The following is a 16,871-nucleotide window of genomic DNA, read 5'->3' on the forward strand; positions in this document are numbered from 1 at the left end:
ATTCTTTCTATTCCATTTCAGATTTAATTTTAATAAAGTAATGCAAATCAGTTAAAGAAAAAATCTTTTAATTTTAAATTCTGATCTATGCATAAAATTCATTTTTGTATCACGGTTAAATTTAGTACAAACTATAAAAGTGTTAACACTGAAGTTTCAACAGAAATCTATTAAGATCCCTTAGAAAAATTATGTAAAGAAACAACAGCAAGTCATTCACTGCTATGAGGTTAACACACAAGGAAAAAAATTTCATACATTTTACTGAATTTATCAGCAAATAATTTTAGGCATAATACTTATCATAAAATTAAAAGTCTGAAAGTTGTACGTGGCTCCCTATCAATTACAATTTGCAGTGAAAATACTAAGCCAGATCTTTTTTATCTACCAGAACAACACTAGTTTAAAAAAACTATTGGTTGAAATTTGCAAACTTTAAAGGGATACCAGTTGTGAAGGAATAGGTATATAACTTAGCTTAAATTAAAGTGGAAGATGGTAAAAACTAAATGCACAAGGAAAATATTAGGGGAAAAAGAAAACCTTCGAAGACATAGTTGCTACTCTAAAAAAATATTAGCTTATTCTTATATTAAAAACATTAAATGAATCAAAGCCAGACAGTACTGAATTTCTACACAGATCTCTTTGTACTTCAATGTTGTTTATTGAGTGAATGAGACACTACTGCCAGACATGCCAACGACACTTCACATTCAAGGGCTGGAAGCTGGAGAGCTTTCCAGATTGAGTCACTGCATAAGCCTTTTGGGAAAAAACTGAAAGTGACATCAAATATGACATCTTCATGCTTGTTTTTGTCTTCAGCTTTTTTTTTCTTCCAATTTTTAGATCTACTGGTTTGTTGGGTAGAAGGCTTCTTTCTACCCTACAAAAAGACTCACATCCAATTAATAGAACACTAGGTGTATAGCAAATTGTTTTAGTACACATCTATACTGAATAACCGATCTTAAAGCTGTTTTGTCTTAAATTTCCTTAAGTCTAATGAGAAAAATTAATTTTCCTTCCCTTTCACCTTCACGTGGGTGGCTTATACCAATAGAAAAATACTCTTCAGTGCTGCTGTAGGGCTTACAGGGAACCTCTTCAGTGGTACCATAGAAATCCTTTCAAACCCCACTCTGAAACCCAGTGCTTCTCTTCCTGCTGTTGTGGCTTTGCAGAAGAATGGCCTACACAACACAACTCTACCGTTCTCTTTTGCTCAAAAACAAAACAAAGAAACCTAAACAAAAGGGTAAACGTTTATTTGGAGTTAGTTTTCTGGTGGTGATATTAAGGCCCTTCAAGCAGAGTTCAGGAGCTCCTGTATGGCTGCCTGCTGCTCGGGACTGAGCTGTGCTATGCACTCAGTCCACAATCCTCCAGAAGTCTAGGAAAAAACAATTTCAAACATTTAGATTCAGTGAAATGGTCATTTAGAAGTATTTTACTAATCATCATTAGGTAGACTATAATAATGCCAAATACTTTCTGTCGATGTAGTTTGAGGAGTGCCATCATAAAAGCAAGAAATCTATGCATTTCTTTAAAGTTCATTTCACTCACACTGTTTTCTTCATCCAATCTAACCTGAAAAGCTATATTAGATAGAGGACACAGTCAAGTAAACAACACAAAGGAATAAGGAGCATAAATCACTTAAAAAACTTTGGTAGCTGACAGCTTATTTACTATTAAAATCTCATCTTTTTTTCTTCACAGACAATGCAAAAAAAACCTTCTACAGGAATATGCGCTAAGCACCAAGTGGAAGGTTCGAAGTATCTCAAGTTTAAGACAAACATTTTAGTACTGATAAAAGATGAGAACATATAGACAGAGTATACATTAAGTAATCTGAAGGTTGGAGACAAGAGAATATAAAAATGAAACTTCCTTTGCTCATTGGGTACCTATTTTTTTCCTTGTAGAATAGAAAACAAAACAAAACAAAACACCTCTCCAAGAAACTGTTTTATTTCCGCAAAACAGCTTACCTGTACTTGGCGGACTACATTAGCCAGACGTTTGGCACAAGGATCTTCATGTTTAATTGCCTCATGCATTTCTCCTTCTGCAATTATACTGAATATTTTGGGCAGATTGGTATTGTTGGGGCCAAGAACGATCGGGTGATTACTGACCAAAGAGAAGAAAGCCATTATAAATGAAAGTTAAGGAAAAATTACGCAAGCACTCATATTTTCCTATATCCTTCCCCTAATATGGAATTCTGCTATAGGATCTTTATAAAATGATTATGCATTCATTAAAATCAAATTCAGTGGCAGGAAAACCAGCTAATTTTATTTATTAGCTCTTCAGTGTTTTCCCATGTAAATTAAGAAAAATACTTGGCTCATCTCTCAGGTTAGTTTCAAGGGCCAAACAATAAATAGGACGTTCTAAGTGCCTTCTAAATAACTTGTGACTTATTAAAAAAAAAAAAAAAAAAAAAAACAGAGCTATTACTAAGAATAGCAGTTTCTTATATGGCAAAATGATTTCCAAATAAATGTGAAGTTCAAAAGGATTTATGGGCATTTTAAGAGTAAGCCAGGGGGAGTCTGGGTGGCTCAGTCGGTTGAGTGTCCGACTTTGGCTCAGGTCATGATCTCGTGGTTTGTGAGTTCGAGCCCCATATTGGGCTCTGTGCTGACAGCTGGGAGCCTGGAGCCTGCTTCCGATTCTGTGTCTCCCTCTCTCTCTGCCCCTCCCCGACTCATTCTCTCTTTCTCCCTCTCTAATAAAAAAAGAAAAAAAAAAAAAAGAGTAAGCCAGGAAATAAACGTCAGGCAAGTTTAATGGAAAGAAACATAACAGTGTATTTAACTAGGATTCCAGTCTTTGTCATTAAGAGAATTTCACAACAGTCCTTTCCAAGGGAGATGATCAAAGAGCATGATGGAGAAGTGGTCACTTCAAAGGCAGTAGTAGATAAGGAGTGTGCAGTCTCCACCAGGGTTAGCACATCCCTTAATGACAGTTCTCAGTGGGAACACACAAATACACTTGTGTGAACCTGAACTTAAACAGATATGAAGGAATATGCTCACTGGCCTATTTCTACGAATTCCAGATGAGTGGTTGTAGCCCTTGGAGTTATTCATGAATAAAAGCAGTAATTAGTAGTGACAGAGCCTCGATCTGATTAACATTTAGGAGAACTTGGACTTAGAAAAACACACCACAGAACATGCCTTTGATTTGATAGCTTCTGTAGCCTCCAGGTTGTTGCAATTCTTAGATATACTCATGGACACAAAAGAGCATTAATAATGCCAGAGCCCAGGGCCAGATCTTGATTACCCAACTGGAATACTTTCCTTATACCACTGATTCTTGAATCCAAAAACCATGGTGCTAATGACATACTTTGATCTCATTATACTAACACATGATACATGTTAATTCTACTTCTGTAAAGTGGGGATTAAAAAAAATATATAAAGCCAAATAAATAAACAATAGATACATGACGTGACATTTTGGTGACATAAACGGGCAACAACATTAAAAGGGAAACTTTTTTTTTTTTTTAAGTAGACTCCAATGCCAAGTGTGGAGCCCAGTGTGGAGCTCAAACTCATGACCCTGAGAGGGGACCCAAGCTGAGAGCAAGAGTCAGATGCCTGGGGCACCTGGCCAGCTCAGTCAGTTGAGCATCTGACTTTGGCTCGGGTCATAACCTCATGGTTCGTGAATTCGAGCTCCATATCGGGCTTTGTGCTGACAGCACGGAGCGTGCTTTGGATTCTCTCTCTGCCCCTCCCCTGCTTACATGTGCACGCACTCTCTCTCACAAACAAACATTAAAATTTTGAGAAGGAGTGACAAAGCGTGAATGGGGGAGGGAAGACAGAAGGAGACACAGCATCCAAAGCAGGCTCTAGGCTCTGAGCTGTCAGCACAGAACTGACACGGGGCTCGAGCTCCCAAACTTTGAGATCATGACCTAAGTGGAAGTTGAACACTTAATCAACTGAGCCATCCAGGCACCGCTATGAACGGTTAGAAAAAAAAAAAAAAAAAAAAAAAAGAGTTGGGTGTTTGACCTGAGCCACGCAGACACCCCTGAAAGAGAATCTTCTTAAAACTTATGTTCTATAATGCCTCATCTGTTGAATTCCATAAAGAACAAGTCAAACTAGATCTAACTGTAAGGCAGCGTTAACTGTGACACGGTTTTAAAGACAACATTATTAGAAACCTATACATCTGGGGGGCTGTGCACAGGAAACACTGTTTAGAGAGAAAGAAAGTGAGGTCTATTTGTCCTTTTTCTTACCTTTCGATCAAGTCACACAGATAATTGAAAGTCTGAACAGCTTCTTCTTTATCCTCATGAAGTGGAAGCCAAGACAACCAGTGAGGCAGGACTTCTTCCACGTTCACACAGTCAGGCTTGAACTTCATAATCTTCCCCACTGCTGAGATGCAGTTCTCTGTGGCATTGACGTTTTCTTTGGTCTTAGAATCAGCAGACTGAATAACTCTTACCAGCAGTGGAAGTGCTTCTAAAATAAGCAATTGCAAAAAGGTCAGTTTTTTAAAACCTCACATTTTCATGCAAAGCCAGTATTTTTTATATAAATATTTCTTTTTATCTTCGGTCCAGTTATCGATTGTAGTGAAGAATTATTGAAGTTTCCAGCCCGTTTTGTTTTCTTGGCTGCAGAGCCAGACCTAAGAAGGAAAGGAGGATTGCCCCGGCATGGGCCGGAGCATCAGTGCTCCACTAACTGGGAGCCCAAGAGGTCGGCAGACTCAACATTCAATTCCCGATCATCTCAGGGTACTTCAAGCTTTTAAAAGCCTCCAGCTGTATTCCTGCACTGGCTTTACAGGGACCCCCATATGTTTTAAAAGTCCTATGCCGCAGCTGGGGTGTACCTTCCAAGCCCAAAATGAACTCTATTCTGGAGGATGGGGGTGGGGAAGCTCTGATTCCACTCAGATTTCATTTCCATATCTCCGAGAATAAAGACGGTCAATTTGTGTATGTTATAGGTGAGACGTTTGAAAAAGGGAAGAACAACACAGCAGAAATAGCTATATAATGTTTGGGGATGTGGAAAAGAGAACGAGAGCGCGATAAAAGGGATGCCTGGGACCGAGCAGAAGAAAGTACCTGTACAGAAAGGCCGGTAGTTCTCTCCACCGTACTGTGCCATGACACCCAGGCCATACGCAGCTGCTTGCCTCACTTCGGGGCTGCTGTCGCACACATATTGGAGCATCGGCCTTAAAAAATATTCTGCGTATTTAAAAGAGGCTGGACTACAGTGTTCTATGACATCATCAAAGATGCACAATCCCCATTGTCTGTCTGGCCATGGTCTATGTGGACACTATAAAAGAGATAATCTTTTAAGCTCTGAATACTGGAGTACACGAAGAACGTTAAAAAAAAATTCACTATAGGCTATCATGTAAGTGATAAGCTTACATGGATATTCCAGATACAGGCAACGAAAAACACAGTAATAATCACTTCTTGTGAATCCTCAAATTACAACACAGATTTAAGGAAGTACAGGTTTAAAAGACTTTGTATGATTTTTTTATAAAATCCCACAATTTGATATCAGCATATACCGGAAGAACCAACAGCAGCAACAATGTGGGTACATTTAATTCACAAAAAAGACAATGATAATGCTGTATTTAAAGAACAACAATAAAAGTTATGAAGATGTTAACTTTATATATCCACTCAACAGGCTAAGTCCTATGTGCCTAAGTTTTTAAAAAAACGTGCTGCACTACTAAATACAAGATTAAAAGCCAAAGTGAGACAGATTTCTATTGATTGCTTTTCATGTGTATTTTAAAGACTGAATACATAAGGCCATCATCCAGAATCTATGAATGCTGGCTGTATGTAACAAGGATTTTAAGGGAGTCCTCTAGGGTCCACTGAAAAAAACTAATTATGTTGATAACTGAGCAGTGCACGGATAACCTGAAATAATGAAAAGTCATTTGTATGTCTTTGGAATGCATTCTGATTTAACTGAACTATGGAAAACCTAATTAGCAAACTTCTAGCATGTATCAAATGAGAAAATATCAAGGGCAATGCAATAAACCTGATAAAATCATGGAACTCTTTAGGATTTCTAAGGTCCATTTTAACCTAGAAGTGTGTTTTCAAGTGCTGCACTGAAACAATCCCAGGTCAACTATCTAAAATAACGGTCAAAGAGAGGTAACACTTACAATTAGGTTGACAATTAACGGGAGCAGCTGTTCAAACCATGGTAACACCTTTTCCTTGTAGCTACTGAATATTGAGTGTAAAATGTCTGACACTTTGGTCAGAATATAAACATCGTTATCATCCTAAAAACAAAAACACACACAACACCCATATGTATCAAAAGGCATCTCCACTATTACCGCTAACAGTAACATTCATTTACAAAAATCTAGGAAATGCAGAAATTAAACTACTCATCACTGTAAGGGCACCTCTACGGCCGGGTGTCACGCCTCCCACCTGCCGACAGAAAGAGAAGTGCGGCCAGTACTGCACTGCCTCCAAAGACTTTCCTTGGAACATACCTACATTTCAAATTCTGAAACAGAAGTGTTTTTACTTCAGTAGTATTTTTTGCTTTCTGCAAGAATGTTTCTAATTTTGGAGCATCTGGGTGGAGAGATGTGGGGTCAGTTAACTGACAACACCTCATCCCTGGGAGCAATTTGTGTGTGTCAGCATGGGAGCACCCTGCACAGAAAGGGATGGACCACGCACGGGAGCACCCCACACAGAAAGGGGATGAGCCGTGTGCGGGAGCACCCCGCACAGAAAAGGGACGAGCCACGCGTGGGAGCACCCTGCACAGAAAGGGGATGAGTTGTGCACAGGAGCACCCGCACAGAAAGGGGATGACCTGCGCACGGGAGCACTGGTCCACCAGGATGGCTACGTGCCACATCCTGGAACCTAAATATGCAGCTGAAATACATCTGATGGCATCAAGTGGTTTGATGAGAGAGCTGAACAAAGCAACGTAGAAGACTTATTTCAACCACTGCATGTGTATTATTTATAAGGAAATTCTCACTATCCTGTGATCTGGTAGAAAGACAGCTGTTGTTACAAAAAGATCTGGCCTTAAGCCCTAGACTCGCGGCAGTGTGTGGCTTTAGACAGTCATTTAACACCTGACTTTGAGTCCACTAATCTTTAAAACAGTGAATACGCCAGCCAATAAAAATTTGCCGAGAGGCATATATAAAAGAAACACTAGGTGAACTTAGAAGTGCTGTCATGTGGGAGGTATTGCAGCAAAAACACTCACACAGCATCCAAAACACAAATCAGCTAACTTCAATTACTTATTCTCTAGATTAGTAAATGAAATACATGTCAGATTCTTCCCCTAAAAATTACCGATAATTACATCAGAATGACAAGTCAGAAATGAATTAGAAACTTAAGCATTTAAAAATGTTCCAGATGCAAATGATCATGTAAATTAAGTTCTGAAGGGAATAATTTACCTCATCTTGTAGTGACTCTTCCACCTGTTCATCATAGTCTTCATCTTGTCTTTTAACTAAAACACACCCAAATAAATGTCTTTTTAAACGGTCGCCAAAACGGTCAAGGATTACATTCAGAAATAAAAGCGTGGAGAACTTACCTTGCCGTAATTCTTGATTTTTAAAATGTTCTTCGAGTTTAGCTTTCAATATGCCTCCCAATTCTTCAAAATGTTCATTATTAAGGCATCCATCTCCCATTACTTCAATGCACTAATGATGAAATTGAGGAAAGAAGGCAACCCATGAGATTTAAGTGTTTTAAGAGTCAAAAGTTAAGTTCTGTTAAGAATAACACAGAAGCATGAGAAAAATTAACATAACTCAGCACGGTCGAAGACTAACGATTAAATGAGTAGATTACACTTGCTTGGTGTATGTTCGTTACAATGACAGTACTTCAAAGAAAATAATTTAAAAAATATTTTTATTTTGAACATGTCCTGAGCAGATCTTAAATGCCAGGCATTACTGCTAGGAGCTGACATCTCAAAGATGGAGCAGACTATCCAGCTTCTGAGGAGCTCAATTACCACACACACGCTCTACACAAACACAGTGGGGAAAAAGGACAAGGGGGTGCTGGGAGGGCACTACAGGCTGAGGAAATCACATGCACAAAGGCCCAGGGGGGCCTCCTTTGTTAAAATAGAAGAAATGTGAACTGTAAGAGTGTAAATGGGGACAAATGAAAGGTAATGAAGAACTTTTAAACCAAACTGTGGAGCAGACCATGGAGCCGTGAACAATGGGGGTGACCAGGAATATTGGGAAGAGGAGTGCAAGTATCGAGGAAGTTCATGCCTGAGAAAAGGAGAATGAACTGGGAGGGAAAGAAAGGAGAGAGACATCGGGAGCAGACCAAAGGAGGCGATCTCAGCACAGAGAAGACATAAGGGAAAATGAAGAGCAGAGGCATCTAGGAGAGAATAGGACAGAAACTAGGTGTGAGCTGGAGATGAGCCAATATTCTGCAGTTGGATTATTAGGTAAATGACGGTGGCAACTTATCAAGACTGGACTAAAACGTTAAAAGAAGAAAGAAACATTTTCAGTAAATAAAAAAAATCACTTGTTATAAGATCGAATTTTATTTATTTTTAGCAAGACTAATATATGAACATACAACCTTATACATACTTTTAAGAGAAGAATATTTACCTTTGCAAAAGAATGCATTATTTCTGAGAGGACATCTGAGTCTGGTTCTGTGCCAATGGCCTTGATTAGAGCATCACACATAAAATGCCACATCTGTGTGAGATACTCAGGACCACGAACTCTCGCACATTCCAGGAGAAGAGGCATGGATTCTGCTGCCGCCACTCGAACACGTTTTATTGTTAAGGAAACGTAATCAATACTTTCAGACACACTTAGTGTAATTCCTCTCCTTGAAAGATTGTTCTCTCATTCTGCTTACGTAAATGTTAAAGTGTTCACCGAGTGCCAGTCATATGGCCAGATTATCTGAGAATGCTATCCAGGAGCTTGTGTTAAATATATCGTGTGTATAAAAACAGACATCTCCCTGGCCATATGACTTATCCCTGTCTTTTCTGTCACCTACAATACAGCAGTGAGTCTCAAATGTGACCTGCAAACACAGAAATGATTGTAAAAGGTTCTGGGACCCTTAGAGCATATCTTAGTATGTTCTCATCCCCAAACTTATGCAATATATATTTCTAATGGGACGCCTGGTGGGGGGATGGCACTCAGTTGGTAAGTGTCTGACTCTTGGTTTTGGCTCAGGTCATGATCTCACAGTTTTGAGTGTGAGCCCCATGTCAGGCTCCACACTGACAGCGTGGAGCCTGCTTGGCATTTTCTCTCTCCCTCTTTCTATACCCATGCCCCCTCCGCCCCCACCGCTCATTCTCTCAAAATAAACAAACTTTAAAAAAGAAAATTTAAAAAAATGTTACTAATAAATGCAACCAAAGCTATATTTCTCCTGGGAACACTAATTAAGTTCTCCTGTCAGAGCCTTTTCAGTTTCAATGAAGACCAAGCTGCCCCTCCCTATCTAGTGTCAGTTGTGACATCAGGTCGTGAGACTTCCCTTTGTCCTCTCTCATCATGGTAAGTTTCTCTTGGGCAAAAGCCATCTTCTGTAAAGGATACCACTACAGGATACTGCATGAGGAACTAAAACAAAGGGGCTCTGGAGTCAGGAAGATCTGAGTTTGGGTCTGGGCTCAACCACTCTGTTGGGCTGTCCCTTTTTTTTAAACCCATCTACGAAATTGTGTGTGTGTGTTAAGGCCTAAAAATGTTTCCATGTATTAATTACGACAATCATGTTAGGAAGGAAAACATTTAACATGCAGATTTATCAAGAAAGGTTTCTCCAAGGTGATACCCACATTTGAAATGTAGGACTAGGCCACAGAAAGTTATCAGCGGGTCTCTTAACCTATTAAGAAAACTCTTAGTTTCAGGGCACCCGGGTTGCTCAGTCGGTTAAGTGTCCGACTTCAGCTCAGGTCATGATCTCACCGTTCGTGAGTTCGAGCCCCGTGTTGGGCCTGTGCTGACAGCTCAGAGCCTAGAGCCTGCTTCAGATTCTGTGCTTCCCTCTCTCTCTGCCCCTCCCCCTCTCGTGCTCTGTCTCTCAAAAAAGTAACGTTGAAAAAAAAATTATAAAAAAGTCTTAGCTTAACACCACCAACAGATATTTAAGAAAGTTCTTATATACAACTACAAACATTTGCTAAAAATATCAATCCTTAAAATCTTTCCAGTGGTTCACAGAAAAAGCTGTCAACTAGAAAATAGGTAACATTTTCTTCTTGTTTTTGGCACAAACAAAAACCATGACACTAAAGCACCTGCAAAAAATGTAGTTTATAAACTTAAATTACAGTTAGTGCAAACAATCAATCACAGTGAAGCACACATCAGTTAACACAAAGTCAAACACTCAAGCTACAATTTAACTAATTCTAGAAATGTTTTGCATTCAAAAATTATAGGATATCATCATGGAAATAAAATTTCAGTAGAGGGACCATCAGTTTGACAACTTGTTCAGTGTATTCCACAAAGCCTTCCTTTAACTCTTTAGCATAGCAAACCTGAAACCAAAGTATCAGAAATCAAGATCCATGTTAGTTTTTAGGTACTAACATTTATTAAATAGCAGAATCGTAAGGACCACAGAATGCTGCACCCTGACTGGAAGTACACTTAGAGCTGCATGCAGGACTGTGACAAGTATCTGGGAAATACAAATATAAATGTAGAAAAAGCTGTACAAAGGGAAAGGGCCTTGGTGTGACTGCAGTATACGCTGTCATTCAAAGACCGGAACACCCCACGTTTTTAGTGTTGTGTGTGGGAGAATGGTGCAAAAGTTTCAGCACTCTGAGGTACTTCAAGCAAAATATATCATTGAAGAAAAATACTTTAAAAAGATATAAAAAACCCGAACACTTAATTGTAGTGTATCACTCTGTAAATCTGCAAATAGGCTTATGTTATTTTGTAATAAAAAAATCATTTCATCAGTGAAACAGAAAAATAATGCTGCTTTAAAAATAATTGTTTCTCGGGGTGCTTGAGTGGCTCAGTCGGTTAAGTAGCTGACTCTTGGGTTTTGGCTCAGGTCACCATCTCATGGTTCGTGGGACTGAGTGAGCCCTGTGTCATGCTGTCAGCACGGAGCCTGCTTGGGATTCTCTCTCTCTGCTCTTCCCCTGCTCGCGTGCTCTCTCTCAAACTAAACAAACTTAAAAAAAAAAAAAAAGTTTCTTTACTTTCTTCCACATTAAAAGATTTGATAATTTTGTTTAGAGATGTTACATTTACATTTACTCTCTAGTTGAAAGATACCACAAAAATCCAAAATGTCTATGAATTATATTATAGGCATAAATGTTTACAATATATAGTAAGTACTGATGATAAAAATAAGTTCAAGAAATACAAGTTTAAATGAACTGGTAAATACAACAATGTTTTATTAATGCAAGATAAAATTTAAGTTATTAACTTTTATTTGGGCTTACTCATCTGCTAAGTTTGTAATATACCATAATTTCTTAATTCTACCTTTAAGAAAAATAGATTATTGTCCCTGTCTGTAACACATGCTCATAAAGGGGAAGGGGAGGGAAAAAACCAAACAAAAAAACCTCAAAGAGAACTTGCACACAAGACCTCATAACACTGCAAGAGGTAATTACTGTAAACATTTTGATGTCCCTACCATGTTTATATTTTTTATATGACTGACATCATACCAGTTATATTTTCAGTAGCATGAGCACATTTCTGTTCATTCATTCATTCAAAAAATATTCCTTGGTCATCTTATCTACTATACACTAAGCACAGAATAGACAAAAATCCTTGCCCCAACATAGCTTTGTATCAGCTGGGTACAATAATTATTATCTTCCTGATAACAGGCATTCAGGCTTTTCATTTTTGTTGTTGTTATTAGAAACAGCAGTGATCATGAAGTTTACCTACATGATTTCTTTATCCAGAAGTGGAAATGTTGGGTCAAAATGTTTCTACATTTTATTTTTTAAAGAATATATTCCTGCTCTTCAAATAATTTCTTTAACATCTATGGGAGGCACTCCTCTGAAATGTGTGTATGAATGTGTTCTAAGAACTCGTCAACTGAAGTCTGATAAACACTATACGCACTCACCAGCATCTGACAAGCAGTGGACTTTTCTTCCAGTCCTGCAGTTTTAATACCAAAACTTTGCTGATCTCCAAGGTTCACAAACTCCCAACCGTCATCATCACTCATGTTTTCCATGTCTTGGGCTATTAACAAGGAAGAAAACAAATTCACGTTAAAAATAATCACAGGGAGGAATTTTACAACTGTTATGTCTTCATGAAGACACCTACTATCTAAAAGGGCTACTTCAGGCTTAATTGAAGCGGTCTTCATTAAAGGCCCCATAACCACTGGCAGGTACTGCTGAAATTCTTTTCCAAGAATTTTGCACATTCTGGCCCATGCTGAGATCATGTAAGAGATCTGGGGGAAAAAATTAAAATTGATTTCAAAACAATGGTAAATAGACAATCACAAAGAAGCCATTTCCCTATTTCATACAAACAATGTTTTATTTCACATTCATAGTCCTTCAAGCAGAAAGTACATTTCCTAGAGTCATATACTTAAAACATTCAGAAACAAAATCACTGTGAGCCTTTGCCCTGGGATAGAGAGAGCAGGTGAGGGAAAAGAGGAACACCAGGACTGTGTCTTATTTTTTTCTTACTTTCAAGAAGCAATATATAATTTTCTCTAATAGCATGTGAGTCACATATATAAAATCTACTTAACCATTTTAACTCCTAGGCCCTACATTTTTTGAAGACAAGAACATATTTTATCTGACTGTACCTTTACTGCCTAGCATTCCATTCATTAAACATTTATTAACACCAGAGAGAACATCCCTTTCTCCTAGCTGTTTCAATTTTCTGTGTAAGTGGCTGGGTGTTTTTAAGACACCTCTTCTACTACTGTGTTTACATAGTCTGAATCACCTGCAAACCACCAACAGAGGATCTAGTTCTAATTCATCATCCCTGTAACCCAGAAAGTGAGTTGATTTTTACTAATATATCTCACGTGCGTAAACACACATATTCTCCACACCTACTCTAAAACAAACAAAAAAACCCCCCCCACACACAAAAGAAAAAACAATCTAAGTTCATAGGAAATAATGATAGCATGGCCGTGTAAAGTCCAAATGTAACCCAGCAATTATTTATGGAGTCACTGTTATTCATTAGGCATCGTGAATACTATTAGGACCATGACACACACTTACAATTTACAACACTGTGTCGTAAGGACCCACTATCAAGACTTATACTGGCCTTGAAATATGAGCTGGGATTAGTCAGGCTGCATGGGGCAGGGGTGAAATGAATGTGTGCTCATGGGCAGAAAGAAAAAAGCAGAGCAGGTTTGTGGGAAGTCATGTGGCAATGACAGGGCCGAGAGATGTCCAAATGGAGATGTCTAGTAAGCGGGGGGATCAATGAACCCTGAATTGAGAGAAAGATCTGGCAGTTACAGCACACGGAGGAAAACTGAAGCCATGGTGTGGATGACACTGCTCAGGAGGGAAGAGGGCCTAGGACAGAACCCTAAGAGCATAAAAATACCCAAAAAACCAAAAACCAAAAGCCAGAGTCAGGGGAGAGAGCAGCCAGAGCAGACTGAGAAAAAGATGGCATGAGAAGTAGAAGGAAAGCCAGTGAAGAACGTCTCTGCAACCAGGGATTATCTCAAGAAAACTATCACTCAATTTCTTTTTTTGAGTACTTTTAACTTTATACTAGATGTACATCTAGGCCAACATGTGAAAGCTGCTTTACCTGGGGATCATCATCTTCCATATCGCTAAAGTCCGTCTGGGTCTTCAACAAGAGCTGCATCACATCTGATGCATCTTGCATGAACTGGAAGAAAATATTTGGGAAAATCAACACCGGTGTTTCTCGTGGCTATCAGAACAGAGAGGTGCTCACCACTACCCAATTTTGGTTCTTGTATAATAACACAACTTTCCAAAAGAAAATCCATTACATTTCCCACATGGGTCATAACCCCTTAGACAAAAGTATCACACTGAAAAATTTTCATCTATGTTGCACACACCTAGTGCTCTTTCTAGAAAATAGATTCTACAGTGAAGGTCAGAGTGAACTGCAGTATAAAGGAATTTCTAATGATATCAAGTTTTGGTCTATAGTTTATGTATTTCCAGCAGTAAAAAGATAATCCAAATCCAGAAAGAAAACTTTGGATTGCTCCCTAGAAGTATAGGATTTTCAGGTAACTCTGTGTAGTTCTGCCAATCCCCACTGTATAAACAGGCAGTGTTTCAGAGACAGTTTGAAAATCAGACAGAGTAGGAACATGAAAATATTGTATTGATTAGGTTCTCAGTATCTCACAGAAAATAATTTCTAAGGTAAAGTTAACACCGGTGCTGGTTTTGGAGGAGACCAACTGGAGAGGTTCTACTGTTGGTAGTTCTGAGAATTAGAGCGCGAGAGGTCAATGACAGGGGGGACTTCATTTGGATCAGCTTTGAGACTCTGATATGCTGGCTGGAAGACAAATACATCTGCCAATGGTCCTTGCTAATTATTTTCTGCAGAACTATATGTATAGAGATTTCTCTTAGGACACCTGATGGTTTTTGGATTAACAAGAAAGCAAACGGAATGTTACCAAGTACGTGTTTAAATGAGTGAAGCTAAACATATGGATCTTGAACTCCACACGCCTCCCAGTAGACTGTACATGTGGTAGGAAGAGGAGGAGATTTCAAGAGCATAAATGAATTAAGAAAAAAACCTTAATACTAATGCTGAAAAAATGAATTTCTATATAAAGCTAGAATTACAGGAGAGTAAGATAATGGAAAAAAAAACAAGTATCCGGAAAACCATTTAGCAGAAGGAAAAGGCCTCTAAGTGCCTCCCTCAATGCCTCCACAGCCAAACTACAGACAGTAAATTCAGCCTTCTACAAATCACTTACTTTTTCCTTCCCAACGGCTAGACCAATGAGGCTGATGCACTCAATAGTTTTTCCTCTGAGAAGTCGGAGTTCCTTCTGAACTGCGTTCTCGACGATGTGCTTTAGTGATGGCATAAATAAGTCATAGTAGGGGACAAATTTTTCCTCTGCGGTATCTGCAACTGATGCGATAGATGTCACAACTTGTTCCAGAACTAACTTGGTGCCTTTCTGAATCAACTAGGAGAAGGAAGACACACAAAATAAATCATGCAAACGAGAAACTGGAAGAAATACCTGCTCCGAGTTCTCACAGGCTTCTCTGAGACAGCCAGCGGAGACCACCCTCCAGCAGCCCAAGTGGAGACCGTAGGTTCCGGAGCAAATTAAAGAATCCCTGCGGAACTACTGATGTGGGATCTCCTCTCTCTTCTGTTAATGGAATGCTCCTTACTCAGGTCTGCCTTAACTCCAAGCAACCAATTCTCAAGCACAAATCTGATTCCTTTTCCAATTTTTGTATCCCAGCTTGACACCCGTATTTCTCGGTCCTTTTACCTCACTGACTCCCACTACTTACCGTACACTCTGTGCCGTCCTACCATGCATGAGAGAATCCCCTTCATGGTCCATTCCTTAATCTTCTCATGCGACTCTCCCCAGAAGGTAGCACTAATGATCCCATCAGAGCCAGAGCTTTTTAGCCAACCATTTCACTGTCTTGGTGAAACACATGAGCTCCCCTTTCTCCTGCATTCAAGACCTACAGGTTCTCTGACCTGGCTAGTAACAAACACTGGGTACTTGCAGCGGGGCTCATGCTGTCACCTGGTAACATTTTCTAACCCTTGAGGATTCACAGGAGTACCTGACCCAGGGACTATTCCAGATTTGTTTCACTTCCCCCCAATCAACTCCAGCCACTCTGAGCAGAGTTCTTCTCCCTGCACGACCACTTCCACTGCCCCGTAAGAGGGTAACTTACTCCCTTCTTCTGCATCTGCTCCACGTTTCAGGTCTTGACTGCTTCTGATCTCCGAGGAACGTTGTTCCTCATCAGCTACCTTCTCTTTGCACAACTTTTGCTCACATACTTTAACTTCTTCCCCAGGCCATCTTAACAATTCCTTCTTTTAGTCTTTAAAAAATCTGACCTGTTGCCTCTTTGGAGTAAGGGGATGCAATTGAAACTCTATTTACACTTCAGCCCTCTACCCAAACACACTTGTAAAGTCACGTTTGATCCTTCCGTTCCTGATTTAACCAACAAACTCATCTGCCTTCAACTGGGGTCTACCCGTCTTCAGATTCACTCCTGTTCCTTCCTGGTCTGCTGTCACCGGACACTGAACACCGGAACACCTGTCATATTTCAAAAGCCCCTTTCTTCACCTTCGGAGACACTGTATCTTGTCTCCACCTTGTTCTCCTTTAGAACATGACTACGTGAAGTGTGGTTTACTAACTCTTCCTGGTTCATAACGAATTGATGTGTGAGAATTGAGTTAGTAACGTTAGAAACTTTACTTTTATAGCAATTTGACAGTAACTTTGTGTCTGCTAAACACAGGAGTTTTCTTAACAGGTTTTTATTTGTCCTTTTTATTCATTTCATGACAAACTGAGCCTGAATCTTTGCCTTTCTCACTTGCATCCTCTCCTCACACACTGCTGTACTAACATAACTGAGTCTCTTAGGTTCTATTTCTTATTTAAGCTATCACTGTAAACCTTCTATTTGGACAGCCAGGCCTGATTTTAAAATTCAACTTATTTAACGTAAAAA

The 16,871-nt window shown here is 39.3% G+C and overlaps 1 protein-coding gene across 1 annotated transcript in view; it reads right to left on the minus strand.

The window, feature by feature from the left end:
- Positions 1-1,253: 1,253 nt before the first annotated feature.
- Positions 1,254-16,871, minus strand: part of IPO5 (importin 5) — a 55,761-nt gene continuing 40,143 nt past the window's right edge. Inside the window, exons 16-28 of the mRNA XM_078432395.2 lie at positions 15,107-15,325; positions 13,933-14,016; positions 12,439-12,571; positions 12,230-12,351; positions 10,547-10,643; positions 8,725-8,897; positions 7,665-7,776; positions 7,522-7,577; positions 6,232-6,354; positions 5,141-5,360; positions 4,298-4,526; positions 2,007-2,148; positions 1,254-1,399 (exon numbers count right to left, since the gene is read on the minus strand). Coding sequence (XP_078288521.1) covers positions 1,313-1,399; positions 2,007-2,148; positions 4,298-4,526; positions 5,141-5,360; positions 6,232-6,354; positions 7,522-7,577; positions 7,665-7,776; positions 8,725-8,897; positions 10,547-10,643; positions 12,230-12,351; positions 12,439-12,571; positions 13,933-14,016; positions 15,107-15,325 — 1,797 coding nt within the window. The 3' untranslated portion in view covers positions 1,254-1,312. The remainder of the gene's footprint in view (positions 1,400-2,006; positions 2,149-4,297; positions 4,527-5,140; positions 5,361-6,231; positions 6,355-7,521; positions 7,578-7,664; positions 7,777-8,724; positions 8,898-10,546; positions 10,644-12,229; positions 12,352-12,438; positions 12,572-13,932; positions 14,017-15,106; positions 15,326-16,871) is intronic.

This window comes from Panthera onca, chromosome A1 (genome assembly GCF_046562875.1).
Source record: "Panthera onca isolate mPanOnc1 chromosome A1, mPanOnc1 haplotype 2, whole genome shotgun sequence".
Classification (NCBI taxonomy): Eukaryota; Metazoa; Chordata; class Mammalia; order Carnivora; family Felidae; genus Panthera; species Panthera onca.